Genomic DNA, 18,038 nt, shown 5'->3' on the forward strand with positions numbered 1-18,038 from the left:
ACATTCTTGAGTTGGATGAATAGAGTGCTGTACTTTATAAGTTTAATAATAAAACATTTGTTTCATTACTATGAAATAAATTACCAGTTAGTAAATAAGTTACCCAGTTAGTAATTGGAAATACATATAAAAACATTAAATTAAACCTTTTGATAAACTGATGATGTAAAATGTACTATAAAGTATATTCAAATACATGGGAAGTATTCCATATGTTCTCATGTTAGAAAAGTACACTGACCAACTGGAAATAATATAAAACATATATTATTAGATCAGTCTAGAGTAGCCAGTTTTTTTGTCCTTCTATATTTTATCCATATTCTAGATGCCATGTGAAAAGTAATAACAACATCTAATTTTAGAAAATAGCATAATCTGTTACAGCAGATGGGGGTTTTGATTCTGGCTGTTACCCTTGATCTTTGGGCAAGTTATTTAACTTTTCTGAGGCTTAGTTTTATAATTCATAAGTGGCAGTTATAACCTGATTTATTTCCCATATTTGTTTGAGGATTAAATGGTATTCTAAATGTATATAAAACTTTTAACACAATATCCAGTAAATAACTACTCCATCTTTTCCTCCCAGGCTTCACTTGTTTCTGACTATAGTGCTTTCATATTGGGAATAACTTTGTAGAATTACTAAAACAACCCTCTTGGAAGCACAACCTTTGTGAGTTCTTTACAAGACTCAACTCTCAAATGGCTGAGGAATTTCCATTATTCGTTTAGGTTCAGTTCTGAGGACCTATGATCTCCTAAACTTGGGCTGCTTTACTGCAATTGCTGTTTCTTCTTTCTTTTACCTTTCACAGAGAATCCTGAAAAAAATTTCTTGTTTCAGTAATTTCCCACAAAGACAACTGGTGTTCTGTTGGGATTCTTATTTGTTACATATATAGCAGTACGCAGATTGGGAATAGATGGATTAATTTATAGTTTCCCACTAAGATTTATATTTGTGTTTCTTTTCTGCTTTCTTTTATTTTGGAAGTGTGGCACAAGAGAAATAGGGAGAGCTTAAGGTTCTAGCTTGAGAGACTAACTTAGTTTAACTAAGTCAGTGGTCATCACTCCGCTTTATGGATTACTCACATAGAGAGAGGCTTGTTACCTACAGCCCTGTTTATTTCCTCTTACCATTGCAAAAGCATTCCCATCTGAGTGATTATTACTGTGCCCTTTGAGTCCACAGGTACTGCATTGACAGATTCAACCAATTGTGGACTGAAAAATGTAGCTTGGCCTATGATGATGGTTGCATATGTATTGAACATGAAGACTTTTTTTTTGTCGGTCGTAGGACTTGAACTCTGGGCCTGGGTGCTGTCCCTGCGCTCTTCAGGCGAGCACTCTGCCGCTTGAGCCACAGCACCACTTCCGGTTTTCTAGTGGTTTATTGGAGATAAGAATCTCACAGACTTTTCTGCCCTGGCTGGCTTTGAACTGCTCCTCAGATCTCAGCCTCCTCGGTAGCTAGGATTATACAGGCGTGAGCCACTGGCGCCCAGCTACATATAGATTTCTTTGTTCTTGTCATTATTCTCTAAGCTATAAAGGACAACAAGAAAGGATGACTCTAGTCAAAGTATATTAATCATATATGGAAAATGACTTTGTACAATTAATATTATTAAAATGCTAATATTACAATTTTAATAAAATCATATTAGAATTTATTTTTTAAATCTAGGTACTGGTGGTTCATGTGTAATCCTTTCTACTTAGAAAGCTGAGTTTGAGAAGATTCAGTAAGGTTCAAGACCAGCCCGGTCAGAAAAGTTGTGAGACTCCTTTTCATTAAAGAGCTAGAAGCACTTGTCACATGCTTGTAATCCTAGCTATGATACAGAATGAAATAAGCATGTGCTTAGGCAGAAAGTGAGGACTCATCTCAAAAATCAGTGGTTCAAAAAAGGACAGAAGAGTGGTTCAAGCTGTAGAATGCCTGCCTGGCAAGCATGAGGCCCTGTGTTTAAACACCCTTACATCTGGGTGTGAAAGTATTGCCACAGGCATTCTAGAGAGGATATTGGCTATATGCAAATATTGTGTCATTTCCTATAAGTAACTTAAGCATCTGCAAGTTTTAGTATTTCTTGGAAGTTCTGGAATTAGTTCCCCATAATAGTAAAGAATGACTGTGTTACTTCTCCTTATATTAAAAGTTTAGTGACAGAGAATTTGTTGAACTTATTAATTTTCTCAAAAACTAAAGGACTAACTCTGGGAGAATAGTAAGAACTATTGAATTGTGTGGCTTAAATTGGTTAATTTTCCTATCTCAAAGCTGTAACATATTCAGGTCAATTTAGAAGATCACTAAAGAGTTTTCAGTAGTCTATGCTTCAGGTTCTGCTAAGGTACAATCAGTTGGAGGGCAGGAAGGTGGCATATGTTTGTGATTTTTGTTTTGATGATTTTTCTGTAAGCTAGCAAAATCATGCCATCTCATCCCTATGAAGCAGCAGCACCTTGCTAAAACCTGTTTTGGTAAACTAGTTAGGTTCAGATACTTGTTTCCAGTGCCATATTTCATTTCTATGGTTTGTCAAATCATGAACCTGGCTAGTTACCTTTTTTGTTGGAGAGAGAGAGAGAGAGAGAGAGAGAGAGAGAGAGAGAGAGAGAGAGAGAGAGAGGAGAGAGAGTGTGTGTGTGTGTGTGTGTGTGTGTGTGCGCGCGTGCGCGCCTGCTTTGTATATATACTTGTTTTAGATAGATAGAAGCTTTGATACAGATCACAAAAACATGTTTTTACCAGGCATATGAAAACACAATTTAATCATTAACTTTAATGAGATGTGTGAAACACAACCACGACTTGTTTGGAATTAGAAAGTTCGGGAAACAAGCATAATAAAGTGATGAATGTTTATTTCTCTGTTTAAATTTTGGCAACGTAGAAAGTGGTTTTTAACTACTTGGTTTGCTTAAGAGGAAGTTCTTGAGAGGGTGTGAAGAATCTCTCTCTTTTTCTCTCACACACACAATATAGGGTTTATCTCCTATGTTATATCTGAGTTTTTTTAAAAAATTCTTTTATCTGTTTTCCCCACTAGGTGCGGGAAATGTTGAAGATGAGGGACTCCAATGGGGCCCGCATGTTGACCCTGATCACAGAGCAATTTATGGCTGACCCTCGCTTGTCACTTTGGAGGCAACAAGGCACAGCAATGACTGACAAATACAGGCAGCTCTGGGATGAACTAGGTAAATAAATACCTTTTTTGACAAGTTACTATTAAGCTATATGTGGATGAGGAGACCATAATTGAATGTTTTAAGAATGTAGTCAAAGTATTGCTGAAGACAGATGCTCATCTATGAACCTGTTGCCATTAAACATTGGTTGGAAGAATAGGAGGAGTAAAAACCAGGGCTAGCATTTGCATAAAACAATTTTGGAAGCATTTTGGTATGGAAATTGTCTGATCTTGAAAAAAGTAAGAGCATGAAGAATTTTAAAGGTTTTTTTCCATATCTTTAAATTTTTGGAAAAGAGCTACATTATTTTAAAATATCTTTTATTTAATGAGATGGTTCCTCGTTTGTTTTAGCTAAAATTTGGATTCTGCTTCTCTTCTCTCCAGAATTATAGGTAGGATATTCATTTAATTTGTGGCCACTATAGATTTAGGTTAACATTTGACCTTCAGAATGGAAAATATATAGGAAACTCTAAAATGTATTATTTCCTAAACACTTATGGCTACAGATACACAAATGTACCATGTTGTTGGGGAAAAAAATAAGAAATCCTGTAGACTTCTTCATTAAAAGAACACTGAGAATTTTGTTGGGGCGATTCTCATCACTCAGTTTTCATTGCTGAGTTGAGGAAGTGATGATGTTGTCTTTCTGTAAGTGACAAAATGATGTTTTCTGAAATACCAATTTTTAAAAAGTATATGTGTCACTGCCTATCATATTTTCATGAAAGGAAAGTGCTAGATGTATTTATTTTCTTAATGAAGTTCCTCTTGGCCATTGACGGCCCACTTCATGCTTATTGACTACACCAAGAAGAGGTGTTATCTGTGATCATATTGGAAGAGACTTTTGGGTTGAACTGTTTTACAGATGACAAATCTGAATTCAGGGAGGCCAGGAGACTTCTGTAAGTTGTTATTTAGGGTTATACAACAAGTTGGTAAGGATTTGACATCAGTATTCCCATATTAGTAAGTATATGTATTCAGGAATAGAAATTCTCGATTCTTTCTGTGTATTTGTCATTTGTCAAATGATTGATATATTTGTTAATGTTTTAATCTAGCACTTCTTAAGAAGTATTTTGTAATGGCCTAATCTTGGTAGTTGGCTTTGGCCTCCTGAAATAATGGTAGTAGTGTCTCTCTCCTAAGCAATTTAAAACATAGTAGATAGTTTTTATATATTGCAATGAGGATACAATGTAAGAACACAAGGGTAGTACATGTTTTAAAAACACATTATCATAGAATACTAAATGATTTACTTTCCCAAGTAAATCCTTTGTAGTTTGTCTTTCTGTATTATATGTTGAGCTGACTAGTTGGTTCATAAAGTTATAAAGCATTAACATTTATAATGAAGGGGATCATTTAAAGAAAGAGTATTGGATTACTATTACATGAATAAAATTTAATGGAGCTTTGGTGCTTAGAAAGCAGAATTACAAATAACTGATTAGGAAGAAAATAGCATCTGGATATTTTGGCTAAGAAAAAAGTACAACTGATAGTGTCAAATAAGACTTGGACTGTTCACATGTGATTCATAGTCACAACTCACTATTCCAAGTTAGTTTTGAAAATTGTCAGCCTTTCAATTAGAAATATAAATTCTGATTGGGTGAAAGTTTCTACCAGCTGATTTCAGTCATATCCTTAGGCTAATTAAGAACTAATCTTTATATGAATTATTTGATTTCAGGTCAGGATGAGGAGCAAATTTTTGTCTGGTATCTTCTTTCTAATACCTCCCTCCCAGTCATTATTAGGCTGTAAGAAATGTTTCTGTGTACTCTGCTGGTAAGCAGATGTCACTTACTATATTAAAGGGATATAAGTTCTGTGAAGAATCCCATATAGAAGTAACAATAGCTTTCACATCTTAATATTCATTCACCAAAAAATTAACTAGAAGTTAGATTACAAAAGAAAGGCTTTGCTTCCTAATAAAATGGGAGAATTTGACTTTGTGCCCCTACACAGGGCTCACATTGCTTCAAGGCTCTGCTTTGGAATTAAATGCTGAGCACTGCCAGATGCCAGACATTGAGAAGAGGCTGAGTTTTGTCGGCAAATGGGATCTGCAAGTTAATTGGTGTTTTCTGCAGGCTTCTGGCTGTGAAATGAAATTGGAAGCCCTTTAGCCACATGGATAATACAGGACCTGAATACAAATGTCACATGTCACCATCAGGACCCACTGTGAGACAATAGTGTTCCCACTCCAACACTGCACCATTACAGATCATTTAAATATGGGGATTACATTTAAACTAAAAGCCCCATTTGCCTTTTACTGCAATTTAAATGTCCTCTTAGCAAAAGCTAAGTGACAAATTAAATGAAAAAAGTGCCCACATTTTTAAAGCTGTAATGCAAAACAACCTTTTATTGCTTCTCATGTGCCACGAATGAATCATTATACTTGTCAACCCTAAACCAAGCCATAATTGGAGCAGCTACTGTTATCAAAGTGGGGCCGCTCTGTGACAGCTTAATAAAGCTGAAACTGTTAAATTAAATCTCAGATGCTTAACTCCTTAGCACCAGTGGATTCTATGAGTCCATTTCTGGCAATGGCCAATACACCAGGAAAAAAATACAGAAGTTCTTGGCATGAAAGCCTTCATGTGATGAAAGTGTACAGCGAGAGGGTCTTAGCCAAGTCACTCTGCTTCTTGGCAGTGAGGTTTGGACTGATTAGTTTGTCAGCCAGAAGACTGCAAAATCTTCTTATAGTACCAGATAACTCTCCTCCAGATTTATAACTTTTTGGTTACATGTGATTTGTAAAAATTTAAGTGTTACTGTTTTTAAATTAGTTTAATTTTTTTTAGCTGTTTTGATATGTGAAAACTTGTATGTAATAGCCACAGGCCCATTTTCTTCCCCATCCTCGAGCTAACAAAGGGACTGATTATTCTTGGTTCTTCTTTTCTAATATAAGTGCCTATGATATTCATTTGGTCTGAGTTAATCTTCGTGATTTACTCTCTGATTTTCATAATGTAGTATGAAATAGATACAGATGCATATGAAATAGATACAGATGCATACTATTAAGATCCTTGTTTATTGCATCTCATTTGCAGATGCATTTATCTTGTACATGAATCAGTTTTCAGATATTAATTTTAGTTTGTGTAAATGATGTTCATTTTCCAAACATACGGCAGGGTTCTCAAGATGAATAATGTTCCATAAGAAATAGTTATAAGAAAAAGTATGTAATGCAATCTTAAAACAGAATGTCTCATTGTATTGGTGTAATGGCTGCACATTTGATAGAAACTATGCATTGGGAGAAGCTGTAGAACATATGTTTTGGAAGCTCCAGTTCTTATTTAGTGATGTGCATATTTTCTGGAAAGCAGATCTATGGATTCAAAGAATAATCTAGTGCTGATTGGTGGCAAGCACACCTACTGTTAGCTCTAATGGCTGTCTGTTCTATATACTTAATTACTGTGAGGGTCTTCAGGGATGAGGGAATATATTGTAACCTCTCATCTGCACTGATGGGTCTCTTTTCTTAAATGTCTTCCTAAACTGTAATTTTACTTTGCTTCATGAAACTATAAGTTGTGGCTGCCAATCTATTAAAATGTAATTAAAATGGCTGCCATTAGAGGAAACAGTTCAATACAATTTAATTACAGTTCTATCACAGAAAAAAATTCTTAAATTTTAATTTTCAGGTGTTACATAATATTGTTTAGCCTTCTCTTTGAGCTGAGTAATGTGCTTTACTCTGTAGCATGTGAATTGTTTCTTAGGAAAACTTTAAGTTATCATCACAAGGTTCTATCTTTACTCAGTCCACTTACTTGATAAAACAGAATGGTAGCTCTTAGAGATTTTTTTCTTTATACCTTTGCATAGAGGGAGAGAGAGTCATAATTAGATGTCTCTTTCTAGTTTGAATTTCAGTGTAAGAATTACGTAATAGCTGCCATGTTCTAGGGGCAGGTGCTAGATTTTATAACGCACAGCCTTAAGACTTTCAGAATCAGGAAAAATTTTACTATGTTCAGTGGTAGCAAACTCAGCCTATCTATTGGGACTATATGTCTTACAAAATAGTAAAATTACCTGTTCCATAGACCCAAAATGCTGTCCTGTCTTCCATCTCAGATACAAGTCATCAGGTTTCCACATCTACCCATGTTTATAAAAAAGGTAGAAAATACATGTTTATGCCACACGTTCAAAAATGATACTCGAGTAATTTAGTGTAGGGTCTTTGTGTACACTGAAATAAAATTCTAAATGTTCTGCTGTGGAAATAATCATGGAGAAATTTCTAGGGAATGCCTCCTTAGGTCTCTGAAAGCAGTAGACTGAATTACTGCCTGTATCTAATCCTTTAGTTTCACATTTAAAAGTAGGTGAAGGTTAGTAAATGGTTAAGAAGTCACTGCTTCTTGTTGAGACCTAGAAAGTATTCCAAAGTTGTTTGCCATATAAGGAATTTTACTTCTCTGTTAATGCCTGTAGAAAATAGCAATTTTCAAAACTTTGTTGCAACAAAAAGATGCCCATGACTTGGATAGTTCCAGATAACTGAATATACAACGTATTCCTGTTGAACTACATAAAACGGATTGCTTGTCATCTATCTTCCTATAGGTACAAAGAGACTACAGATTTACCCCCTATATGTTATTAGTGGTGAGTCTGTGTGAGTGGGGGGAGAGGGAGTGTGTGCATGCATGCACGCACAGGTGGGCACCCATACTTGGGCTTGAACTCAAGGCCAGAGTACTCTCTCTTAGCTTTTTTGCTTAAGAACAGTGCTCTACCACTTTAACCACACCTCCACTTGTGGCTTTATGCTGATTAATTGGAGCTAAGAGTCTCTCATATTTTATTGCCCGACTGGATTTGATCTGAGATCTTCAAACCTCAGCCTTCTGAGTAGCTAGGATAACAGAGGTGAGCCACTAGCACTTAGCTTGGTCTCTCAGTTGGTAGTCCAGAGGAATGAAAGTGTTTGATGTTTGATTTTTACTGTTGGTGGCAGTACTGGTGGCAAGGAAGGAGTAGAGATGAAAACATTAAGAAATATGATAAATTAAGTCAGCAATAATGAACTGAGGATACCTTGATAGAATAATTTCAATACAAATTAATAGAAAGGTTTTTATAGCACTGAATTTAATACAGTTTTACAGTTTTTACAAGGTGTTCAGAGGTGAGTTTTAGAGAAGGAATTAGTGATAATAATCCAGAAAGGAGTAGCATGGAGAAAGACAAAGGAAAAGGATATTCATTACCAAAATATTATGTGTAAGATTTTCATTCTAATTGTATTTTTCATTGTACTTAGTTTTTAAAAGGATGAGATACTAGACCAATAGCACAGGACCTAGATTTTTTGCTTTGAGTTCCCATTTGGTTCAACTATTGATGATAACATAGTTATCAACAAGACTACTTGTAAAGTGCTATACTCACCTCTTAATTGCTTGTGTTGTTTTGTTTAATCCTTAAAATGACATTAGGACACAGTTACTTGCCTTAATTTTGCAGGTAAGAAATTTAAAGCATAAGAAAGCTACAGAAATTGGCCTGAAGTCACAGTAACAGGACAGGGATTTGATTCCCCAAACTAGACAACATCATCTGCTCTTTTTCTTTTTTTTTCTTCATGTAATTTTATTATTATAAAGGTAATGTACTAAACAAGCTCTTTTTCTAAAACTATTACATGCTTCTTTCTACTCAGAAAAGACTGCAAAGTGAAGCTTGCATAGATGGAATTAAGTCTTGGCAAAGCTGCCTGACCTGTCTGCCCACGGTGCCACTATCCTGATGGCACTAGTTGGCTGAGCTTGCCCTAGTGTAGTCTAGTCAACCACCTGGAACCATATTTCCAGGGACTTTCTTAACTTCAGATTCTTTGGGAAAATAAATACATTAATGGAGAATAGCCAAATGCATGCTGTTGGGAATATTATATAACAGCTTAATAAGATTATCATAAATACAGATACTACACGCTACAGATGAGATCCAGGGAAGATTTTATATTCCCTTTGGTAAGGAGCCAGTGAAGACCTTTTGCCCACTGTTTATTTGTTCTGGCTTGTATCTGGTCCTAATAACAACAGTAGAATTGCCAACACAATTGATCTCATATGGTCTGTAAGATCTGCAGGTCCCTCTTACATATGGGTATGTCCTGTTCTGGAATGGGGGTATGTGCTCTTATCTTGGTTTCCCTTTCTCCATGCATTATTCAGATCTTCTTCTAAATACAGGATCTTTGTCACTTGTATTTTCTCTGAAGACTGCTTCTCTCCGGAGCTGTTGTCAGAAATCTCTCTGCTGTTGGGTCCTTATTACAAGAATCAGGGTTTTTTCTCTGTTCATGCAGTACTATAACTCTTTAAAAACGGACTGCTTTGTTTTCCTGTGCCAGAAGAATCTGAGTTCTTCTACTGTGAGGAGAGGAAAAGAAGTTTATTCTCTGCTTCTTTACATAGCTAAAGTAATTTCTAGTTTGTGTCACAAAGTTAGCAAAAAGAAAGAATGCATTTCTGCACAATGAGCAAATAGGATAAATTGTTCTTGTGTAATACTATGAACTGTTGAAGAGTGAAAATAAAGAGAAAAGACTTTCTTAGGATTAAAGTCATTTGATTCTAATACCTAACCTATTGGACATTCTTAAAAGAAATAGTTTAAATTATTTAGGTTTATAGTTAGATAATTTGTAACAAATTTAGGTAACTTAGATAATTTGTATTGATGATCACTCTTTGTATGTTTTCATAAAATTCTACTGTAAATATAGACTGTGGTGATTTGGCTAGGAATTAAGATGCTTGCAATTAACTGTAATATACTTAATTTTTACCATGTGCGTGTGGCATTCTGGGAGTATTATTTATACAAAGAATAGGTTCCAGTTATGTTGTTTTATGTTAACTTTTTTCTACATCACAAGCCTATTGATAGAAGATACTCTTATTATTAATGACTAACAGCAATCAGAGTTGGTATAGTGTGGCCTGTTTCTCTCACAGGAATTTCTAGAAAAGTTCTCTCCTTACTTTTCCTATGTGTCAGTACTGTTCTTTCCCTCTAGAAACAGCTACCAAAAAGGGAATCTGGCAGGGGAACTCTTCCTTGCAAGATTGTCAATCTAGTGTCTTATCATGATAAAGTAGACAGAGAGAGGGAGGTTGGAAATGAAGAAAGACACTTCTTACCTTGAAGTAGCAGCATTGAAATATAAATGAGGTTTAAGAATCCTCATGTTAAGGCCTTTCGAATTCCCAAGGACTTTGTTGTGGAATCAAGGATGCCAAAGAGCTGGAATGAGAACAAAGGGGAATGTTCAGGGAGGCAGAAACAGCTACTTAGGCTGCTCTAGATGGATGATGGTACAAACAAGGTGTTATATAAATGTTATTACTGATGTAAGTTTAGGTAGATGCATAAGGGGGAAAGAAACCCCAAGGATATGAAAAGTAGTTGTGCCAAGGCAACAGGTGTTCAGAACTTGTCCAGTAGAATCCCTTGCAAGGGTAGGGAACCTTTGTGCCCACAGCGATTTGGATATTGTAACATTAGTTTTGAGCTATACAAAATTATCAGTACAGGCAGATGGCCCTTGGAAGCTGATGCGATGCATGTGTGTCTATCCTGGCCTGATACAACTCATGGCTATATATTTCCCATCCCTGCTGCACAAAAGGGGGGAGGAAGCAAGTACTAAGAAAAGGATACAGCGTCCTCTTTAGCACAGAAGCATGACTTATGTCCCTGGTATATATTAGCTTTTCCCTACAATAAAAATGTTCTGAGATGAAAGCTATGTGCATTATAATCACTGACTTCAATAAGCTGGTTAGTAGTCATTCCTATTGGGTGTAGCAAAGAGTAAATTACATTAATAACTTTTTATGTTGGGGGGACAGGACACTGAATAATTTATAGTAAATGAATATTTGTGAGATTGCTGTAAACTTATCTTTTTGTGATTTATTTAAAAAACGGAGAGCCAGGCACCAGTAGCTCATGCCTAGAATCTATAATCCTAGCTACTCAGGAGGCTGAGATCTGAGGAACATGGTTTGAAGCCAGCCCAGGCAGAAAAGTCCCATGAGACTCCTTTCCTAGTTAACCACTCAAAAAACAGAAGTGGCTCTATGGCTCAAGTGGTAGAATGGTAGCCTTGAGCACAAAGAGGGCTGCAGAAACCAAGACAGCACCCAGGCCCTAAATTCAAGCCCCTCAATCGAAACACGAAAATATTCTGAAATTAAAGTAAGAATAGGGCCTCTGTAGTACCATATAGATACTTTCGGATACTCACGAAAGTGAGTTAATAACTAGTCTTTTAAGTTTATTTTTTAAACTCTGACCAAGTAGCAAAGCAATCAGGAATAGTGATAGAAACTTTCAGAAATGTGGCTAACTCACTCAAATCTATTGAATTGCTTTCTGTTAGAAGTATTACCTTTGAAATAGAAAGTCAAATTGCTGGTTTGGGTCCATGACCAACTAAACCTTATTTTAGTGCTTCTTAGCCCTTTCATTCTGAAGACATTCCTGAATTTTACTTTTTTTTTTTTTTTTTAACTGTAGCAAACTTGCAGAGAGTATGAGAAGCATTCAACTCTTGAAATGTTTTTTTAGACTGAAAGCCTCAGTCTTTCTTTGTGGATGAGCAAGGTCAAAGGGTTGAAAGGGAGGATGCCAAAACAGGGCACTTGAGTGAAATATAAGCTTGGAATCTACAGGAAATCCTGCTAGGGAGAATGCTTTCACAATGCTACTAAGAGCAAAAAAAGTGCCCCCTGCAAGGAGATTGCATAACAGGCCAATCCAACACAGGTGTTATTTTTTTCCCCCAAACATGCAGACTAAGGAATATGAGATATTTGTTTTGTTTTGAAACCATTAAAAAACATTGTATTTAATACTGGCAGTCTTGTCAGTTGCTCTTTATTGAAACATTAAAACTAATTTATTTGCTATCTTCCCACACATCTGCTTGGTGGTACTAGGTTTTGAATTCAGGGCCTTAACTAGATAAGCAAGCACTCTACCACTTGAGGTATACTTTCAGTCCTTTTTGCTTTGTTATTTTAGAATAGAGTGTCACTTTTTATCTAAGGCTTGATTTTCTACCTATGTTTGGATCAGGGTATATGTTTGGATCAGGGTATGTGCCACCACACCTAACCTCATTGGCTAGGACATCCCCTCCTAAAGTAGCTGAGATTTTTTGCATAGGCCACCCTGCTTGATCTAATTGTTTTTACCCTGGTGTTATTGTCCATTTGAATATGTTACCCCCCTTTTCCCTTCTCTTTGGCTAATGAGAGAGAACCCTGAAAAAAAATATTTTTCCTTGTAAAGGGAATAAACCAAAAGCATATCTGGCCTGCACATATATATGTGTGTGTGTATATATATATATATATATATATATATATATATATATATATATGTATGTATGTACATATGATTCTCTCTCAAAATGTTTGTGAATATGAATGAATGAATAATGCTGTATACCTTTTTGGAAGCATTAAGAGGCATGAGGCAGCAGCAATAGCAACATTTTTCCGGAACTTGCCTTCCCACTCCTTTCCCTTAAATGGGATAGAGTCCTAGTAAACCTCCATTTTTTTCCTACTTGCTCATCTTGGTAAATTCCTAATTAGTCTTTATTTTCTGTTGTGCAAAAAGAAGCAACACAAGTATTTTTTATAGTTAATAGCTGAAAGACATATTCACTGTGTCCTCTTTTTCCCACTCTTTTGCTTTATCTTCCCTGTCCATGTGGCAGCCCATATGTGCACAAGAACACACATATATACTGAAATACAAACAGTTTAAAGTACAGAAGGGCACTGATTTTCCTCTTGCCATCAGTGCTGCAGGTAATCTATTGCATTAATCAGCCAGCCAGTGGGAAATGCATGGGGAGTGATTATACTATCATACACAATACAATCAGCATGAAGCACTTGTCAAGACCAATACATCAAAGTTTAATTCAGTAATAGAATGAATTAGAGCAAAATGAAACATTCTGTTGTCTAAGAAACCCAACACCAGTCTTAAATTCTTTCTAAATTCCTCAGAAAAGTCAATGCATTAAGAAATTGGTTTTATGGACAAAATTATACTTCTAATTAGAATACTGCAAGAACCAACTTTCTTGGGATTCTCAAACAAGTATAATTCCAAAGGGTTTACTGGACTATCAATAGTTCAGAATGATAATAATGAATGAAAAATTTGATTGTATTTTAGTAGGGCTTTTGATTATCTTTGTCCTAAATTGATTCTCCATGGCAAATGAAAGGAAAATCTTTGTGCAGTAGCTCAGGGGAGCATTTATATGTAAACATGGATGGTGGACTGTTAAATGCTTTGCCAGACTAGTAGGCAAGTTAAAAAGAGCCTTCTATTTATAGTGTCCAGTGGTAAATAATTCCATCCGAAACTTTATCCTACAATCTAGTCAAGAAAAAATACATGTGAGAAGTAAAAAGCAGCATATGCTGAGTGTCAGTGGCTTATGCTGTAATACTAGCTACTTAGGAAGCTGAAATCTGAGGATCACAGTTCAAAGCCATCTTGGGCAAGAAAGTGCATGCAACTTTTCACTTAACCATCAAAAAGCCAGAAGCGGTGTTGTGACTCAAATGAGAGAGCACCAACCTTGAGCAAAAAAAGCTTCAGTCAGTTACAGTACAAGACTGGTACACAAAAGATAAAAAAAAGTTATTTTAGAATTTTCTCAGAGCTGGTTAAATGAAAGCCAATTGTATGTTATATAGCCCTGCGTGACTAGGACAAGCTAAAAAATCTATAGTGTCCCTGAAATTTTATTTTAAAAACTTCCCAAAAACATGAAAAAATGAAACCTAGCATATCAAATTAAAAGAAGAATGTTTTTACCAATTAAATTTATTTTCCAAACATGAGGTGACTAACAGATTAGTACTGCATTATACTGATAACAGTACTGTAATAGTTAGGGTCACAGTTTTGGTGTGGTCTGACCCAAGAAATTTGTGACTTTAGTTTTGCTGGCATAACTAGTTATACCAGTGATCTGCAATTGTGATTGCAATTAGGCATTTCATGGCCTATAAATAGTATGATTTGTTAATTAGATTACACATGAAATTCTAGATTATTATAATAGCTTCTGAGAATAGAAACAAATAATGGTAACCATTATAAATTGTTTGGTAATTGCTAAACACTTGCAAATACTATGATTGTTTTACTTTGCCTGACACTACTTCATAAGAATATTCATGAAATTAAAATATAATAATGCTACTTGGCACATAACAGCCATAATTTTTCTACATTTGTGACAGGGGAAAATGAAACTATTGACCTTTCTTGCTCTGCCTATTAGACAAGGTTGTATTGGTTGTTCTGTTCCTCTGTTCTCCATTGTCCTGTCCCTACTATTACTGTTCCTATGGGTTTTTCCCCCAGAACCATTAAGTAATATTTACTCATCTTCCTGGAAAATGGAAGAGAGCATTTATAAACATTTCCAAGGGTATTATTTATAAAATATACACTTCTGATTAATCCATTCCTCCCACAAAAATGTATAGCTTTTATGCTGAACTGACTTGATATTAACAAACCTGGAGAACTTTTTGAGTGTGAGAATCACCAGCTGGTGCAAATCACCAGCTGATTTACTCCGTCACGTTATGATGCTTTATCTAGCAATATACTCCTCTAGGCAGAAATTGTACTCAATCACATATGCACACATTACACCAGAAATGCTAATATGGTCTTTATTCTAACAGACATGACCATAATGTTTTCAGAGATAATAGATATCTTCCAATTTGAATAAGGAATCTTGAATGATAAGTTGAACTTTTTGTTGTTTATCTAGTGTTTTACTCTACAACAAAATTATTTTCTGTGCTTATCAGTCTTGAAAAATGGATTTTTTTGTTTAATTAGGCTGTTTTATATAAGCCTATGTTCTTTGTTGGATATACTTTCTCCATATGGGAGAAATAGTTCTAAGTACATGAGAACACATGGTAAATGAAGTGCAGAGTTTATTAGGTGTACAGTTAAGGATACTTCATAGTTTTAGTTTTAAAAATATGGTATTTGTCTTATATTATGGAAATATGAGGAATGAAATATTTCTGCCCCAAAATGAACATTTTAAACTTGGAATCTGTCTATCTATCTATCTATCTATCTATCTATCTATCTATCTATCTATCTATCTATCTCTTATCTACTTACCTACCTATTTATCTATTTATGGATCTTAACTTTTAAGAACTTTATTACATTGAAAGCTAAATACCATAGTGTTAAAAGAATAATGATTTGGGAGAACATGAGCCTTGGACCAGATCCTGGCTTCCTTTTTTAATAGCAGTACAACCTCTGCTTCTCTTTGATCCTCAGTTTTCTTATCTACAGAGTAGTGCTTTTTGTTTGTGTTTGTAAGAGTGACAGTGTATACAGTATTTAGTAAGGGTTAATGTGAGATTAACAGTAAATGACAGCAGTATTGTCAGATAAATAAATGTAGGTGTCATTCACTTTTAGAAATGTTAGTCAAATTAGACCTAGTAGTCTCTATACCATAACCATAGGCATTAAAAACTTTAAATGTAGTTTATAATTAGAAACCTAACATGTATATCTTGATATTGTTAGAATTTCCTTGAAGAGATAAAAATTAGCATACAAACCAGCACTTAATACGATAGTGATGTATATTTGGATACCTTTTATATACTGTTAGTTTTTTTTCTCAATAACTGGTTGGGTTTTTTTTTGTTGTTCAAGTGAACAGCTCATTTCTGTGTGTGTGTGTTTAAATAGTTATACAAAGGAGTTTCATATAAACATGTCAACTCTTTTCAATTGTTAAGTGATTTGCTTGAACTTTATTATAGCCACATTCATTATATATATGTAGCATTTATATAATATATACTTGCACATATTTACATATACATATTCATATATATATACATTTATGTTGAATATTTGCTATGTAGGTCTGCTTACAGTGTTGCTTGTTTAGCCACATCTTTGAGTCTTAAACATTAAATGCCATCAACAGCACCCCTTCTTTCATGACAACCACAATTATATCAGAGGTTGCTAAATGCTTCTTAGGGACTGGTTACTTTTAGTTGAGAATCACTAGTCTACAAAGCAAGGCTGTTTTGTAGAAGGGAAATTGTTAACATGTGTGTACTAAATTTCCCCATAAGACCTGCCATAAATTTCTTAAATTTCAGATCTGTAAGACAGTATTATTATCCTTAAATGTTATATGATAATGGATGTTGTAGAAAAAATAATTTATTTCTTTGAAAATCTAAATATCTTATGAGTTCAATTTTTTTTTGGGGGGGGGGGAGATCCAGTCATGGGGCCTGAACTCTGGGCCTGGGCGCTGTCCCTCAGCTCTTCAGCTCAAGGCTAGGGCTCTACCACTTGAGCCACAGCGCCACTTCCAGCTTTTTTCTTTTTGCTTATGTGGTGCTAAGGAATTGAACCCAGGGCCTCAAGCATGCAAGGCAAACGCTCTACCACTGAACCATCTTCCCAGCCCAATTAATTCATTTTTTACATCCTGAGTAGTTAATTTGTAATTTCAGGCAAGACTGTAGCTAAATGTTTATTGAAAAGTAAAACCAATAAATATTATCACACTAAAAACACTAGAGATATGACTTAGTAGTAAAGTGACTGCCTAGCAAACATGAAGCCATCCGTTTTTCTGTATCACCCAAAAAACAAGTTATAAGCTGGGCACTGGTGGCTCACACCGGTAATCCTAGCTACTCAGGAGGCTGGAATCTGAAAATCATGGTTCAAAGCCAGCCCGGGCAGGAAAGTCCATGAGACTTTTATTTCCAATTAGCTACCATAAAAACAGAAGTGGCACTTGATTCAAAGTGGTAGAGCACTAGTCTTGACTGAAAAAGAATAGGGACAGCACCCAGGACCTGAATTTAAGCCCCATGACCAACCAAAAGAAAACAAAATGAAAAAAAAAAACCAAAAACACTGGTTACATAGAAAATGAATGACAAATAACTTAGTTTTTCATTCCATCATCTTAACAGATTTTTAATCTTTCTTGATAATTGTGATAGATTTGAAGTGTCCAGATTCTTTGCTACACTTGTGTTAAGATGAGATCTATGTTTTGCCCTGAAATCAGAGTGAATTTTGTAAATATTTGACTAACAGATTAAGGTTGAGGTTCCATTTGGCTAGTTTCTGAGCCTGAGTCTTAAAGTGACTTGGCAGCATGCACTTCTTGCATCTTAAAAGGATCAGTCTTGAAGGAGAGTCAGCATAGAATTGAAGCACTGCATCATTTGCTCATCATTTGGCAATGAAATTATCATGGAAGAGGAGACCTTTTTGTGTCTTATGGCTGGCAGTCTGCTTGTGGATCAAAAATTTGTGTTTTAAATGTCAAATAATAAGTGAGATGGGGGAATTGCTGGTGATAATTGTGCATCTAAATATACGATGGAAAAGATTATTGAAGACTGCAGTTAATTCTTGTTGCCTTCATTGGCTGAAAGAACGGGTGCAGTCCATTGGCACTCTGCTATCAGTAAAATGCAGGAGTCACTAAAAAGCTTTCAGGTTAGTTTTTGTTATGATTCTGCCCATGTTGTCCAGTTTTATGGTCAGATATAGAATATGAACAGTCTTAAGACCATTAGGTAGATTGGAAGCATTTATTCTAGTGAAAATATTTGTTGTTTTTCTTGAAGATAGGTTTGGTTTACTTGGCCTTATTTT

General features: G+C 35.3%; 1 protein-coding gene across 1 annotated transcript in view; it reads left to right on the plus strand.

Annotated features, from left to right (window-relative positions):
• The window catches only part of Zswim6 (zinc finger SWIM-type containing 6), a 195,912-nt gene that overhangs the window by 140,935 nt on the left and 36,939 nt on the right, over nucleotides 1-18,038 (plus strand). The window contains exon 4 of the mRNA XM_070041243.1: nucleotides 3,069-3,219. Coding sequence (XP_069897344.1) covers nucleotides 3,069-3,219 — 151 coding nt within the window. The remainder of the gene's footprint in view (nucleotides 1-3,068; nucleotides 3,220-18,038) is intronic.

The sequence above is a fragment of the Dipodomys merriami genome, unplaced genomic scaffold (assembly GCF_024711535.1).
Source record: "Dipodomys merriami isolate MVZ:Mamm:240054 unplaced genomic scaffold, mDipMer1.0.p SCAF_30, whole genome shotgun sequence".
NCBI classification, from domain to species: Eukaryota; Metazoa; Chordata; class Mammalia; order Rodentia; family Heteromyidae; genus Dipodomys; species Dipodomys merriami.